This window comes from Crotalus tigris, unplaced genomic scaffold (assembly GCF_016545835.1).
Source record: "Crotalus tigris isolate CLP2741 ecotype Arizona unplaced genomic scaffold, ASM1654583v1 scf7180000017841.2860490, whole genome shotgun sequence".
Lineage (NCBI taxonomy): Eukaryota > Metazoa > Chordata > Lepidosauria > Squamata > Viperidae > Crotalus > Crotalus tigris.
Window position 1 is genome coordinate 2,346,311 of NW_024096667.1, and position 12,261 is coordinate 2,358,571.

The 12,261-nt window shown below is 36.7% G+C and overlaps 1 protein-coding gene across 1 annotated transcript in view; it reads left to right on the top strand.

The window, feature by feature from the left end:
- Nucleotides 1-12,261, top strand: part of ALKBH3 (alkB homolog 3, alpha-ketoglutarate dependent dioxygenase) — a 28,018-nt gene that overhangs the window by 6,022 nt on the left and 9,735 nt on the right. Inside the window, exons 7-8 of the mRNA XM_039343324.1 lie at nt 786-874; nt 4,290-4,499. Of these exons, the coding sequence (XP_039199258.1) occupies nt 786-874; nt 4,290-4,499 (299 nt within the window). The remainder of the gene's footprint in view (nt 1-785; nt 875-4,289; nt 4,500-12,261) is intronic.

Here is a 12,261-nt window from a genome sequence, read left to right on the forward strand (position 1 = left end):
GCAAGCTCTAGCAGTAAACCTTGGAATATTCACTCTAGTAAAATCCATTGCAGCCAGCAAAATACCTGGCCCTCTGCCAGCAGTTCTAGTCTCCACTTAATACATAGATTTAGGGCTAACCTGTGTTTGTTTAGTATAAGGAGATAGCCAAAACAAACTTTTAGTTGCTTTTTCCTCCTGTAAAGGTTCAGAAAGGTTCCGTGCATCTACTAGTGATTTTTCTTTGTTTGTGCTGGTTGGTTGTTTTACTGGTGATTATTTTTGCTGAGAAGGCAGAGAGGCTGGAGATTCAGTGTTATCATTTCAGCTCTGAACTGGTCTGCTTGTTCCTGAGTTTCAAAAAGCAGTATGAAGTTGGGACTGCACCTTCTGTGGAAAAGCAGGTTTTTACAATGGCATGTTTTTGGTTGGTCACACAGCAAACTGTTTTCCTTGTTCTGTTTTATTTTTTTTAACTATTGGATTTGGGTATAAGTACCATGATGTTTAAACCATAAGCTGCTTGAGCTTGGTTCACTTCTCACGTTTCCTTCTAGAAATTTGTATTTCAAACAGAACAACTTCACTGATGCATACATAGCCTAGAATAATTTTGTCTTTGTTGTATTATTTATCAATTGCAAGTTAAAAGTCTCATTTCGTCAGCTTTTTCCTCTAGAGAAGGCAAAAAAATGCTAAAAGAGTTATTAAGTCATTTATTCCCCAAATGTCAAAAAACTTTATAATCATATATTACTGGTTTCCATAGTAGCCCTAATTATTGCATCCATTTTTTCCCCCTGTAGATCGATCTTATGATGAACCCAGACTCACAGCATGGTATGGAAAACTACCCTACACTTATTCCAGACTTGAAATGCAAGCAAACTCTGATGTACGTATAGATCTTGAGTTTTCTAAAGTTGAAAAATAAACTTTAAAAGACATAATAACAATGGTGATGTGAATTTCAGGTATTCTTTCTTCACTGTGATTTTTTTTCTGGCAAGGGAAAAAAACTAAAACTCCACTGGATACAGGGATGGAAACCAGAGACCAGCAAAGCCACTTCTCGATGCAACTGTGGAGAATTGTGAATAGGCTAAATCTCCTGAGATAGGATAAAGCAGATTTTCTTTTAGTGGAAAATCCCTCAATCACAGCTGAACTATCTTTACAGTATTACCTCCAAAACAGAAAGTGAGCTGATAGCAGTTCCTTAAAAATTTCATGATCTCATAAGGTTTGATCTTATCTTTTCAGGATAGATCAGACTAGGAATCCAGTATTGTGTAGGTAATACTACTTTAATTGAAAAATTATAGTAACAAGATCTTGCAAGTCTGAATGTGCCTCCCCCCTCTCTTCCTTTATCCTTGCGACCACTAAGGAGGGTAGTGTCTGAGTTGTTTATTCAGGTTATATTTCTGCCCCAGGCTTAACCCCCTTTTTCTAATCATTGTCATAGCAAAACTTCCTCCTGTCTCTCAAGGCCATGATTTCTTCCCTCTCCTGAATAGAAGTTTGTTAAAAAGTTAGTAGCTGATGTTTTGGCAGAAAAATATTTATTACACAGTATTTTTACTGTGCCTTGCTGAGGAGATTAAGGAATTCATTTATTGAGCTTTCAGGTCATTACAGAATTGGACGTTCATCCTGGTTTGTTCCATCTGTTTTTAACTTGCATTCTTTTTGCTCAGTTGCTAAAGAATTCAGTATTAAAATGGAATATTTTTTAAAAATCTTCTTTAATGCCTACATACTTTGGTTGGAAACTGATCAGTGAGAGAAGCAACCTGGAATTAAGGAGCAAGTTCCTAATAGTGAGGACAATTAACCAGTGGAACAGCTTGCCTTCAGATATCATGGATGCTCCATCACTGGAGGTTTTCAAGAGACTAGACAGTCGCTTGTCTGAGATGATAAGGTTCTCCTGCTTGAGCACGGGGCTGGACTAGAAGACTTCCAAGGTCCCTCCCAGCTTCTATTCTGTTATGTTATATTATATTGTATTGTATATATTATATTATTATATTATATTATAATTTATTAATTGTTTGAGTCTCACATATACACACACACACACACACTTTAAAATATGGTGCTCTTACTTACCTTTTTCTAAAACTTGCCCTTAATTCCAAGAATGTAGAAAAATGCCTATTGCCTCTTCTGAATATCTGTTCAGGGATGGAAAATTCTTTCTAGGGGGAAAAAAAAAAGAACCTTGCATTTATCAAACACTGGAGGGCAGTATTGGAAAAGAACAGAGTTAAAGTCACTGTCACTTTTTTCCTTCAGTTAAAATTGAGAGAAGAACTTAATGCTGGTTTTTCCTATCAAATAGTGATAATTGTGACTTTAATTCTGATTTATGTCATGGTTTGCTAAGGGAACAAGCCCCCCCCCAACTAGCTTGGATATTAAACCATTGAGGAAATTCTAGAAATTTTCTTAGCAATGTTGAACTATAATTTCCATGAAAAATTATTTAGGCAGCTTGTAACTGATTTAATTTTGGTAATTCAAATATGCATCTGCAACAAGGTACGTATTTAACAAATTATAAGTAATCCTCTCTTAGCAACTGCCTTGTACAACAACTATTCACAATTATGACAATAATGAAAAATTTGTGACTTATCCTGACATATGCAAACGTCGTAGGTCTATGCAAGTAGTCCTTGACTTATAACCATTTGAAGTTACAACAGCTCTGAAAAACATGACTTACTATTTTTCATACTTATGAACGTTGCAACATCTCTGTTGCAGCATCATAATTTTGATGCTTGGTAATTAGCTTGTATTTATGATGGTTGCAGTGTCCCAGGGTTGTGTGATCACTGTTTGTGGCGACCTGACAAACAAAGTCAATACGGAAGCCAGATTTACCTGAGAACCATGTTACTAACAACAGCGGTGATTCACTTAACAACTGTGGCAATAGAAATGTTGGTTTCAGTTGTGGTCGTAAATTGAGTACATGTGAAGCAAAGAAAGGAAAGATGAAGTAAGATCATAAGCACACTTATAGTTTTTCATTCAGTGATTTCTCTTAACCACTGAGTTGCCAGCTCCAGTTGACCCTAAAGGAGGATTGCCTGTAGCTCTTATATCAGTGTTTCTCAACCTTGACAATTTTAAGGCATGTGGACTTCAACTCCCAGAATTCCACAGCCAGCAATGCTGGGAGTTGAAGTCCACATGCCTTAAAATTGTCAAGGTTGAGAAACACTGCCTTATATAGATGGTGCATAAAGTAGAAAATGTTATAGGCAAGCACCAATTAATCATGATATTGCAAAACATGCAAGCTTTGGTGAGCTACAATGAAAGGACATGAAGCTCTTATATTATTATTATTTAATTATTACTCAAATCTCACCGGCTCAAGGTTGACTCAGCCTTCCATCCTTCCGGGGTAGGTAAAATGAGGACCCAGATTGTCCGGGGCAATGTAAATATATATATATTTACACCGCTTAGAGAGTGCTTGCACTTAAAGCGGTATATAAGTCTCATAAATAAATAAATAATTTAATCAGATGTTAATGAACTTTCTGGCACTTAAGCCCTGAAAAATTTCATAAGTCATCAGTACTTTTTCTAGAACATGAGAAACTAAGGGTCTAGCACGTCAGATGCAAAATGTGTTTTCGTATATGTGTAAAGATATGGTTATATAAAAGTAAAGTCTTATTAAGAAATGCTGCTTCGGCCATTTGATTCTAAACAGCTTACAGCAATACAGGACGTGTTAAAATGACATATTATCAAAGTTATCAATATAGTCCACTTAAAACCTAGGTCGTGACATCTTGCACCATAAAAAAGATCAGGATTCATCAGGTACATTTCCCTTTCTCACCTCAGTTTCCAAATGCACAAAATCTAAATGATCCCAAGATTGCCTGGCTCCAGTCGATACAGGATTTGAAATGTGTTGATCAACACCTTAAATTGCACCCAGAATCATTCCTACCAGTTTAATACAAAAGATGGTTTGCTGTTACCTTCTTCTGGGTTGTTGGGTATTTTTTTTTTAAATTTCTACTCTAGCTTATAGAATTATTAACAAACCACCCACTTTCTTAAGAGTGCAACTACTTAACTGCTGTAAGTGTCTTAAGTATATAAGATGAGAGAGTCTTGTTTCATTATGCTTAAATTATGAACACCAGTTTAAGTTCCAAGTGCAGTATTTTTTTTCTTACATTTCAAATTAGTGCTAGTAGAATTGGAAACTGAGTTCTTGATAATATAGCTATCTATTTCTGATGTTTACTTTTTGTCCCCTCTGATTTCAGTGGCACCCACTACTGGCCATGTTGAAGGATCTAGTGGAAGATTTCACTAAGAATACTTTCAACTCCCTTCTCTGTAACCTTTACCGAAATGAAAAGGACAGTGTTGACTGGCATAGCGATGATGAGCCTGCACTGGGAAAAAACCCCATAATTGCATCGCTTAGCTTTGGTGCTACCCGGATGTTTGAGATGAGGAAGAAACCTCGGCCTGTGAGTTTATGAAGGTGGAATGTTATCCAGCTGAAACACATATTTTAAAGATTTTAAATGCATAATACAATATAGCTCTTTCTGCCCCACATATCTAAAAACAGGTGGGTAACACATAAACCCACTCCCCAAAGTTATTACTAACCAGTTGATGGCTCCAATAGCATTTGATAAGCTATTTGGAGATAGGGTGGGATGCTTTGGTAATAGGTGAGTGTTGGGTGCATATTTTGAATGCAGGTTTCTTTTGCTGCCATTTCTGGATGAGGTGGGAAAATTGAATAGTAAATGAGGGAGGAGTATCTGATTGGTGAGGTGTATAAAGCAACGAACAGCTTCTGTTAATATTTAGTTATCAAACTGAAATTCATTAAGACTTAATATCAGTCATTTATTTTTATAGTGGTTAAGACATGAGACTAGAAACCAGGAGACTGTGAGTGCTAGTTCTGCCTTTAGTATGGTTGCCAACTGGGTGACTTTGGGTTGGTCACCTAGTTTGGCCCTTAGAAGAAGACAGTGGCAAATTACTTGTGAAAAATCGTGCCAAGAAAACTTCAGACTGATGAGTTTCATGGTCATGTTCAGTTTGAAATAGCAATGTATGCTGCCTGTAGCTAGAGACTGGAATACTATAGTTGGGAATAATAAAGAGGAAAAATATAATAGGACTCTAAGGCCTTAAAAAACAAAAGTGAAACATGAGAGTGATATCCATTACTGCTATTTTTTATTTTTTAATTGCTAACACATTCTTCAATCAATAGAAACTGATACCTATATACATGGACATCACTAGAAGAAGCACATAGAAGTCAAACTGAGTATACTATTGGTACAAGGAGATAGAAGGGCTCAATTACAATAGCGAAGACATAGAAGATGAAACATCTATTACTTGCTGATTATATCATTCTAATAGCTGAAAATGGAAATGTTGTACAGGCTGCAGTAGTGAAAGTTGAGGAACTGAGTGAAAAGTGGGAATCCAAGTAAATGAAGAGGCCACCATTGCAGCAGGTACCAAAACCAGTCTTAGAATTTAAAGCGAAGAAATTGAAGTGATGGACATTCCTTTGCCTTTTCAGATTGGCTGTTAGAAGGAAAAAGTCTTGATGCTTAAACTTTGGTGTTGGAAAAGACTCCTGAGAATTCTATGGGTAGCCAGAAAAACAAACAATATATTATAGAATAAATCAGTCCAGAGTTCTCAGTTGAAGCATAAATGATTAAACTCATTATGCACAGAACTGGCTCCCTTGAGAAATCCATAATGTAACGAAAGCTAGAAAGAGAGAGAAGAGGAAAACTAGCAGTAAGATTCATAGACCTGATTGCAATAGCAATGGGTGTAGCGGTAAAAGCTGCAAGGCCAGGTAGGGGACAATCATCCTGGAGGAGGTCTAACAACATAGTCCCTAAGGCTGGATTTGTTGGCATATAACCAACCAATCTAGGCTAAAGCAAGCTTTTGGATCAAAATGCTAGTTAAGTTTGTGTGTACCTGACCTTCTGAAAGCATCCCTTTGCTGGAAAAACTCTAGTACATGAGAGTTCCTTTCACAAAAGATGGTGGTATTTGTATCTGAAGTGCTGTAGTGAGAACCCAGTGTAAGTACATGTCTGGTTGTGTTAGAAAATAATGTAATTTAGAATGCTGAAAAAGTCTTCAGTATGTCTTTTAAATTCATTTAGGCTTAACTGGTTTCCAAATTGTCTAAATTTGCTTTCTGTTTTCAAATCCAATCTAAAAGTCTAATGGAAAATTTGTTCCGCTGTTCATAAATAGTTGAATCTTGTTGCCAAGATCCCTGGGACTTCAAAATATTGGTTCTCTACTGCTATTATAGAATTTGAATCTTTCTACTTGCCTTCATGAGACTGAATTTAAGTACTATAGTAATGTTTTCTAATAATCTTGATTGCAGGTGACGTTACAAACATATCTATATAAGTTTTTTTTAAAAAAAATAATGGATGTGGTTGATGTTGCTTTCTTCCAGGATTCTTCAGAGCCACAAATCCACCATCTTTGCATTTTTCCCAAGGACTAATTATCGTCAGTCCTGTTTGAAATTTTAGTTTGCTTCAGAGTGACCAATAAATAATCATCACGTGAATTATTTAATATCCTAAGTTTTTATTAAGCAGAAATACAGATTTAGGGCTTACTTCATTATTGAAAGCTTTCTACAGACAAAAATAGGAAATCTTATTTATTTGTTTATATGATGTCCTATAACAAAGTATATGGTTCAGATCATCTTTCAATTGGTATGCTGGGTAAATGCAATTGTCTACAGATAGTCTTCATTTAGCAACCACATTTGGGACTGGCAACTCAGTCATTAAGCAAAGCAGTCACCAAATGAAAAATTACATGACCATGACTGTGCTTACAGTTTTACACAGGACAGATTATGCTATCTGACTCTAATGGCAGTCACATGACAAAAACACTGCAAAGGTCATAAATGCGGGCATTGTTCATACAGTTATTCTTTCAGTACCATCCTAACTGTGAACAGTCAGTGAGGACTAGAATTCCTACCCAGTGGAACCCTGAGAGTAAAACTCACTCATTTTCTTATGAATGGTAAATGGCCCAGCATAAAAATTGGGAAGAGTGATCCACATACTCAAATTGGTTTTCATAACCTTATATTTATGTATCCTAAAGTTAACAGATTACTGATAGAACTTTAGTTTTAAGTGAACCCCAATTCTGATTCGATTTTTCATTCAACAACAGTCTCCTTTATGATTATTAACATAACCTATACGATCATCTAGTAGCTTAGCATGGGACGTCACAACCCAACAAGTTCCAGATCTTCTTTTCATCAAAGGGTAATGTGTGCTTTATAAACACACACTGTATACATTGTATGTTTATAAAACATCTGGCTTCTGCAAAATATTTCTTTTACCAGGCAGGTTTGATGTACAGGAAGAGAACTTCAATTTTTCCAAAATTTTTAATTTTAAATATATGTTCTGAATAATGTATGCTATGGAATATGTTAAACCCTTTAAATTAAATAATCCGCTTATTTAGATGCTCATTAACTTAATATTAAATATTGTTTTGGCGTTCAGTGCTGCATTTGTTCCATAGTAAATATAAACATTTATTCTAGCAAAAGAAACAATATCTTTCCCGCCAGACCTAGGGATATTATCAGTGAGAACCCAAGTGACGTATTGGACATACTAAAAAATAATACTTAGCTTTTGGTTCTTTGGAATACAGACTCAACATATGGCAGTTATGGGGTGGCAGTTTTGGTGCAACAAAACTTTTAGAAGTTTTTTGTTAAAAAAGAAAAGTCCAAAAAGCTTTTTAATTACAACTTAGTATGCAGTTAATTATTATTTGCTCTCCAGAAGCAAAATAATGTTTGCACTTTGTTTCATTGAGCTTCCATCATTTCCATAGGCCTTTCTGAAGCTGCATTCTCATTTAGCAACCACTATGCAGTTAAACCACTTGTCTTCTTAAGGCAACTTCTTGTATGTACTGAATTAATTGTGGATTTAGAGCATTTCCCTCCCACATCTAGAACATCGTAAAATGTTTTACTGGAAAAACTTTTGCTCATATTTTTCCTTTCTCAAAGAGGGAAATGATAGTCAAACTCTGAATCTATTGCAGATCCAAGATAATATTTAGACTGAGTGAGTTTTTTTCCTCTTTCCCACTGCTAACTCTGAATCATTCATCATGCCACATTACGCTTGTTTTCAGTAAATATGGAAAACAGAGATATTCTTCTGATCTTGTTGCTTCTTAAGAATTGTATCCATAAGGCAAAAATTTAGCAAAGTTTATGTCAAGAAGTCCTGATTAAGATAGTTTTTAAAATAATGATTTAAATATTTATTTTTTTAAAAAGTGCTTTTGCAAAATTGGAACTGTAGTATTTGATTTAATACAAAATATATCCCCTCTTTCAAGGAGAACTAAGCCACCTGGACTTGACCACTGTTTTGTTGTATTTAAAGCAAAGAATCTGATTATCAGAAAAAATCAGTTTGAACTGATTTATCAGACTTTCAAGTTAACTTGGTCCATTTCACATTGCAGAATTTCAGTTCAATTCTCATTTGCCCAAATCGTATACTGTACCTGATTGGTAAATCCAGAAACTGTTATGTTCCCATTTTAAAATGGAGGAACCCAATCTTGTTTTAAACCTGTTCCGATAAGTAGGTAGAGAAGTACAACAAATGTTTATTACAGATTTAGACAAATGGGATAATGATCTGAAACTGATTGCTTTCCACTGCTGTTAAAATCATTTTTTAGTTTGTTTTTTCTTCTGAACGAAAATTTTATGTACAAACTTTATCTACTGTCATTCTTTGCTCCCTGGATAATTGGCATTTTTTCATTGCCAACTCTAAGATTCATTTTCCTTTTCTGAGGAATAGGATAGTTGAGTAGTGAAGATGATGATTAGAGATGAAGACAATTTTTCCACATTGAATTAAAACAACCCATTAAAAACTCTTTTTATACATTAATTGATCAATAATTTGAAGTAATGTGTGATGCAGAATTTATGAGCAGACTTTCACTTATATAAAGACGTTCCCTTTTCCTCCACCTCATCTTGAAATATCTTCCAATAGTTAATCTATTTTATCACCTGTTAATGTGTATTCCTGAGTAATTTACAAAGAAAGAATAAAGTAGGGTGATAAGCTGCAATATTCAATTTTTTATGATTGAATCATAATTAACAGCAAGATATATCTTAAATATCCTAAGATCTGAATAGGTATAAAAGAAGGTGGTATTTCAGACAAATTAGTCCCAGGCTTTATTTTAAAAAATAAATAAAAATAAAACCAGCACTTTAAAATGTATTAATTAAAGAAAGGTGGGCTAGGACCCATTTGAGCTGACCATGTACTTTGCCTGCTGTCTCTAGAAGCACTAGTCAGTGACAGGAACAGAGCAAGAGTTTGTTCTGTAATTGGGGGGGGGGGAAGAGGAGGAGGACCAACCCAGTCAGTTTGGTATAAGTGCCGGGGATGATTCTAGAATAGATTACAAAGAAGTGGATACTTGTAAGCATCTTAAAAGTAGTAGGATAAATAATAAAAAGTCAGCGTGGATTTGCCAAGAACAAATCTTGCCAACTAATATTATTGCATATTTTGATCAGTTAAATTTCCTTAATATATTGCCGAAATGTGGTAAGCATATTATGTCTTGTTTTCAGGAAAGCATCTGGAAAATGCCCTGCATTAATTATAATTATCATAATTATATTAGTTACATGCTGGCTAGATGTTATGATAAGTACAAAACACGATATTTGAAAATTGTACTTCAAGAGTATTCAGTAATGGTTCTTCATCAGGTTGGGGGGAAGAATTGGCACTGGGTTCTGAGCACGCTGATCTTCAATATTTCTTTTAGTAGCAATGACGAAGTGGAAGAAATGCTTATCAGATTTGCATATGACAGATTTGCATAAGTAGCTAATATTCTAGAAAATTAAAAACAGTTTTATGAATAGTAAAACCCTGACTATTGACAAAGATACATGAGATATCTTTAATAGGGCCCTTTTTACTCAGTATACTCAGTACCTCTTTTTTTGAACTTTGATTGAATTTTGATTTCTTGCAAAAAGAATATGTACGTAAATATAATATACGTAGGGTTGGAAGCAAATGACATGTAATGTGACTAATTTTTCAGGACACAGTTTGGCTTTTCATTTCAGAAAGGAGAAAGGTTTTAGATTTTATTTATTTATTTACCGTAGCCATTCATTGAATTTCTCCATCTCAACCGGTGACTTTGGGTGGCTTATGATTTTAAAACTATAAAAACAATTGAAACAATAAATAAAAAATAAAGCATCCAAAAAATATATACAGCAGCTGAGATAAATAGTCAATGTCCTGATCTGCAAAATTTACCTATGCTGCCTTTTTTGCTGCAGAGCCCTGAATTTGCTTGAAGAATTAGTTCACTGCAGTTAACTTCCCAGCTTATACTGCAATGTAAATTTAAAGCTTTGAAGCCAAACTGTAATAGTAGGCAGGCGGCAGCTCTGCCACTAAGATTGTAACCAAGGAAACAAGTAGCTGCGAGCAGGAGCAGGAGTTAGGCTGTATATATTAGATTGGGGCTTTTCAACCTTTTCAGAGATTGTACCACTTTTAGGATATGGCAATATTTGTGTACCACCAATCGCCTAGCAAGTGGGTGTGGCCTGCTTAACACCACTCACTGGACACAGCTGACTCGAGACAGCTGGGTCGGAATGGAACAAGTCACACCAGCTAACTCGATATGGGGACAACTCAATGCCCCACAAACTCCTCACCTCCACAAACTGCTAGCAGCCGAGCACATGCACGCACACAACCACATTCCAGGTTTGGGGACTTTTATCCACAGAGGAAGGAGAGGCCCTTCTCCCCAAACCCAGGCATGATTGGCAATTTGCTAGCTCAGAGGTGGATACAAGTCTCCAAGCTTGGAATGTGTATGTGTGTGTGTATATAGCACGCTAAAGAGATGTTCTTTTCCCAATCCCAGACATCGTTGGTGTTTCCCTGTCCAGTGCCCCCTCCCGGCAAAGCAGGAAGTGGAGGATGTTTGCAGGGAGCAGTTTCCTCCAAGTTGAACTTCTTTCTTGACAGACCTCTGGAGAGCAAGAGGAGGCAGCAGGGGAGCAGTGCTCCCAGGTCCTGCACAAGGGAGGCTGGCCCTTCTCGAAAGGGAATTCCCATCTCTAATTGTGCGTGGTAAGGATGCTGGTTTGTTGCAACAGCCTTCCCTCACACAGCTCCTCTGCCACCCCATTCTCCTCTTCAGAGATCTGGAGGGCAAGGTGCTGCCTCCATATTGGCCACTTCTACCTCTCCAAGTCCTCCTCAATTAAACATACATTATATGTAAATTAAAACAGAGCCAAAAATAAAACATAGTTAAATCACTAAATACAGCTGTTCACATATTTTCTGGAAAAACCACCTTTATTGAGGTTAGGAAGGAAGAGCAAACCTTATTAAGGAACTCTTAACAGGAAGAGAATTGAAGACCCCAAAAGGTCTTGTTCTTTCTAATCTGCCTTCCCTTTGAGCCTTTAGTTCTCATTATTTTAGTATTATGTATTTAGGAAGAAGATTAAAGGCCTCCACAGCTCAGGATACTCACCTTAAAATCAGAACCCAGAAAAATTTAGTCAGTCTACAATACAGCCCTATGAAGAATTAAGATAATCTTTGGGCCCTGAGAGCATGCAGTCCAGTCAGGGTATTAGTGGCACACCTGATAGCAACTGGAAGTGCATAAGTCCATGTACTTCCCTTCCCTGTCTCACAACTCAGTCCATACATCCTTTAATTTTCAGACACGTCTTTTTCTCATAAGCTCCTTAAAAAACCCACAAGGTATACTGTAATTAGCAGGAAAAATAAATCTAGCACTCCTTGAATTCTTTCCCCAAGGGGGAAAGGAAAATTCACAGCCTGCAGGTTACTAGCAAAGTTGTCCGCCAGCTTCATCCTGCAAAGTGCAGCTCACCTGGCGCTGTTGCTCACCGCCATGCTGGCAGGCCCAGCAGACCCAGGAAGGCTCCAAAGGAGGTAGCTGCAAGGGCAGGGGAAGCGGGAGGCTTTCTAGCAGGTGCCGCCAGGCCTGCAAACGTGGCGCTGCCCCTCCGTTTTCCAACCCTGAAGTTCCAGAGTAAAGTTGGCCAGTCTCTGAGTGCCCCTGACAAGCTGCAGATCT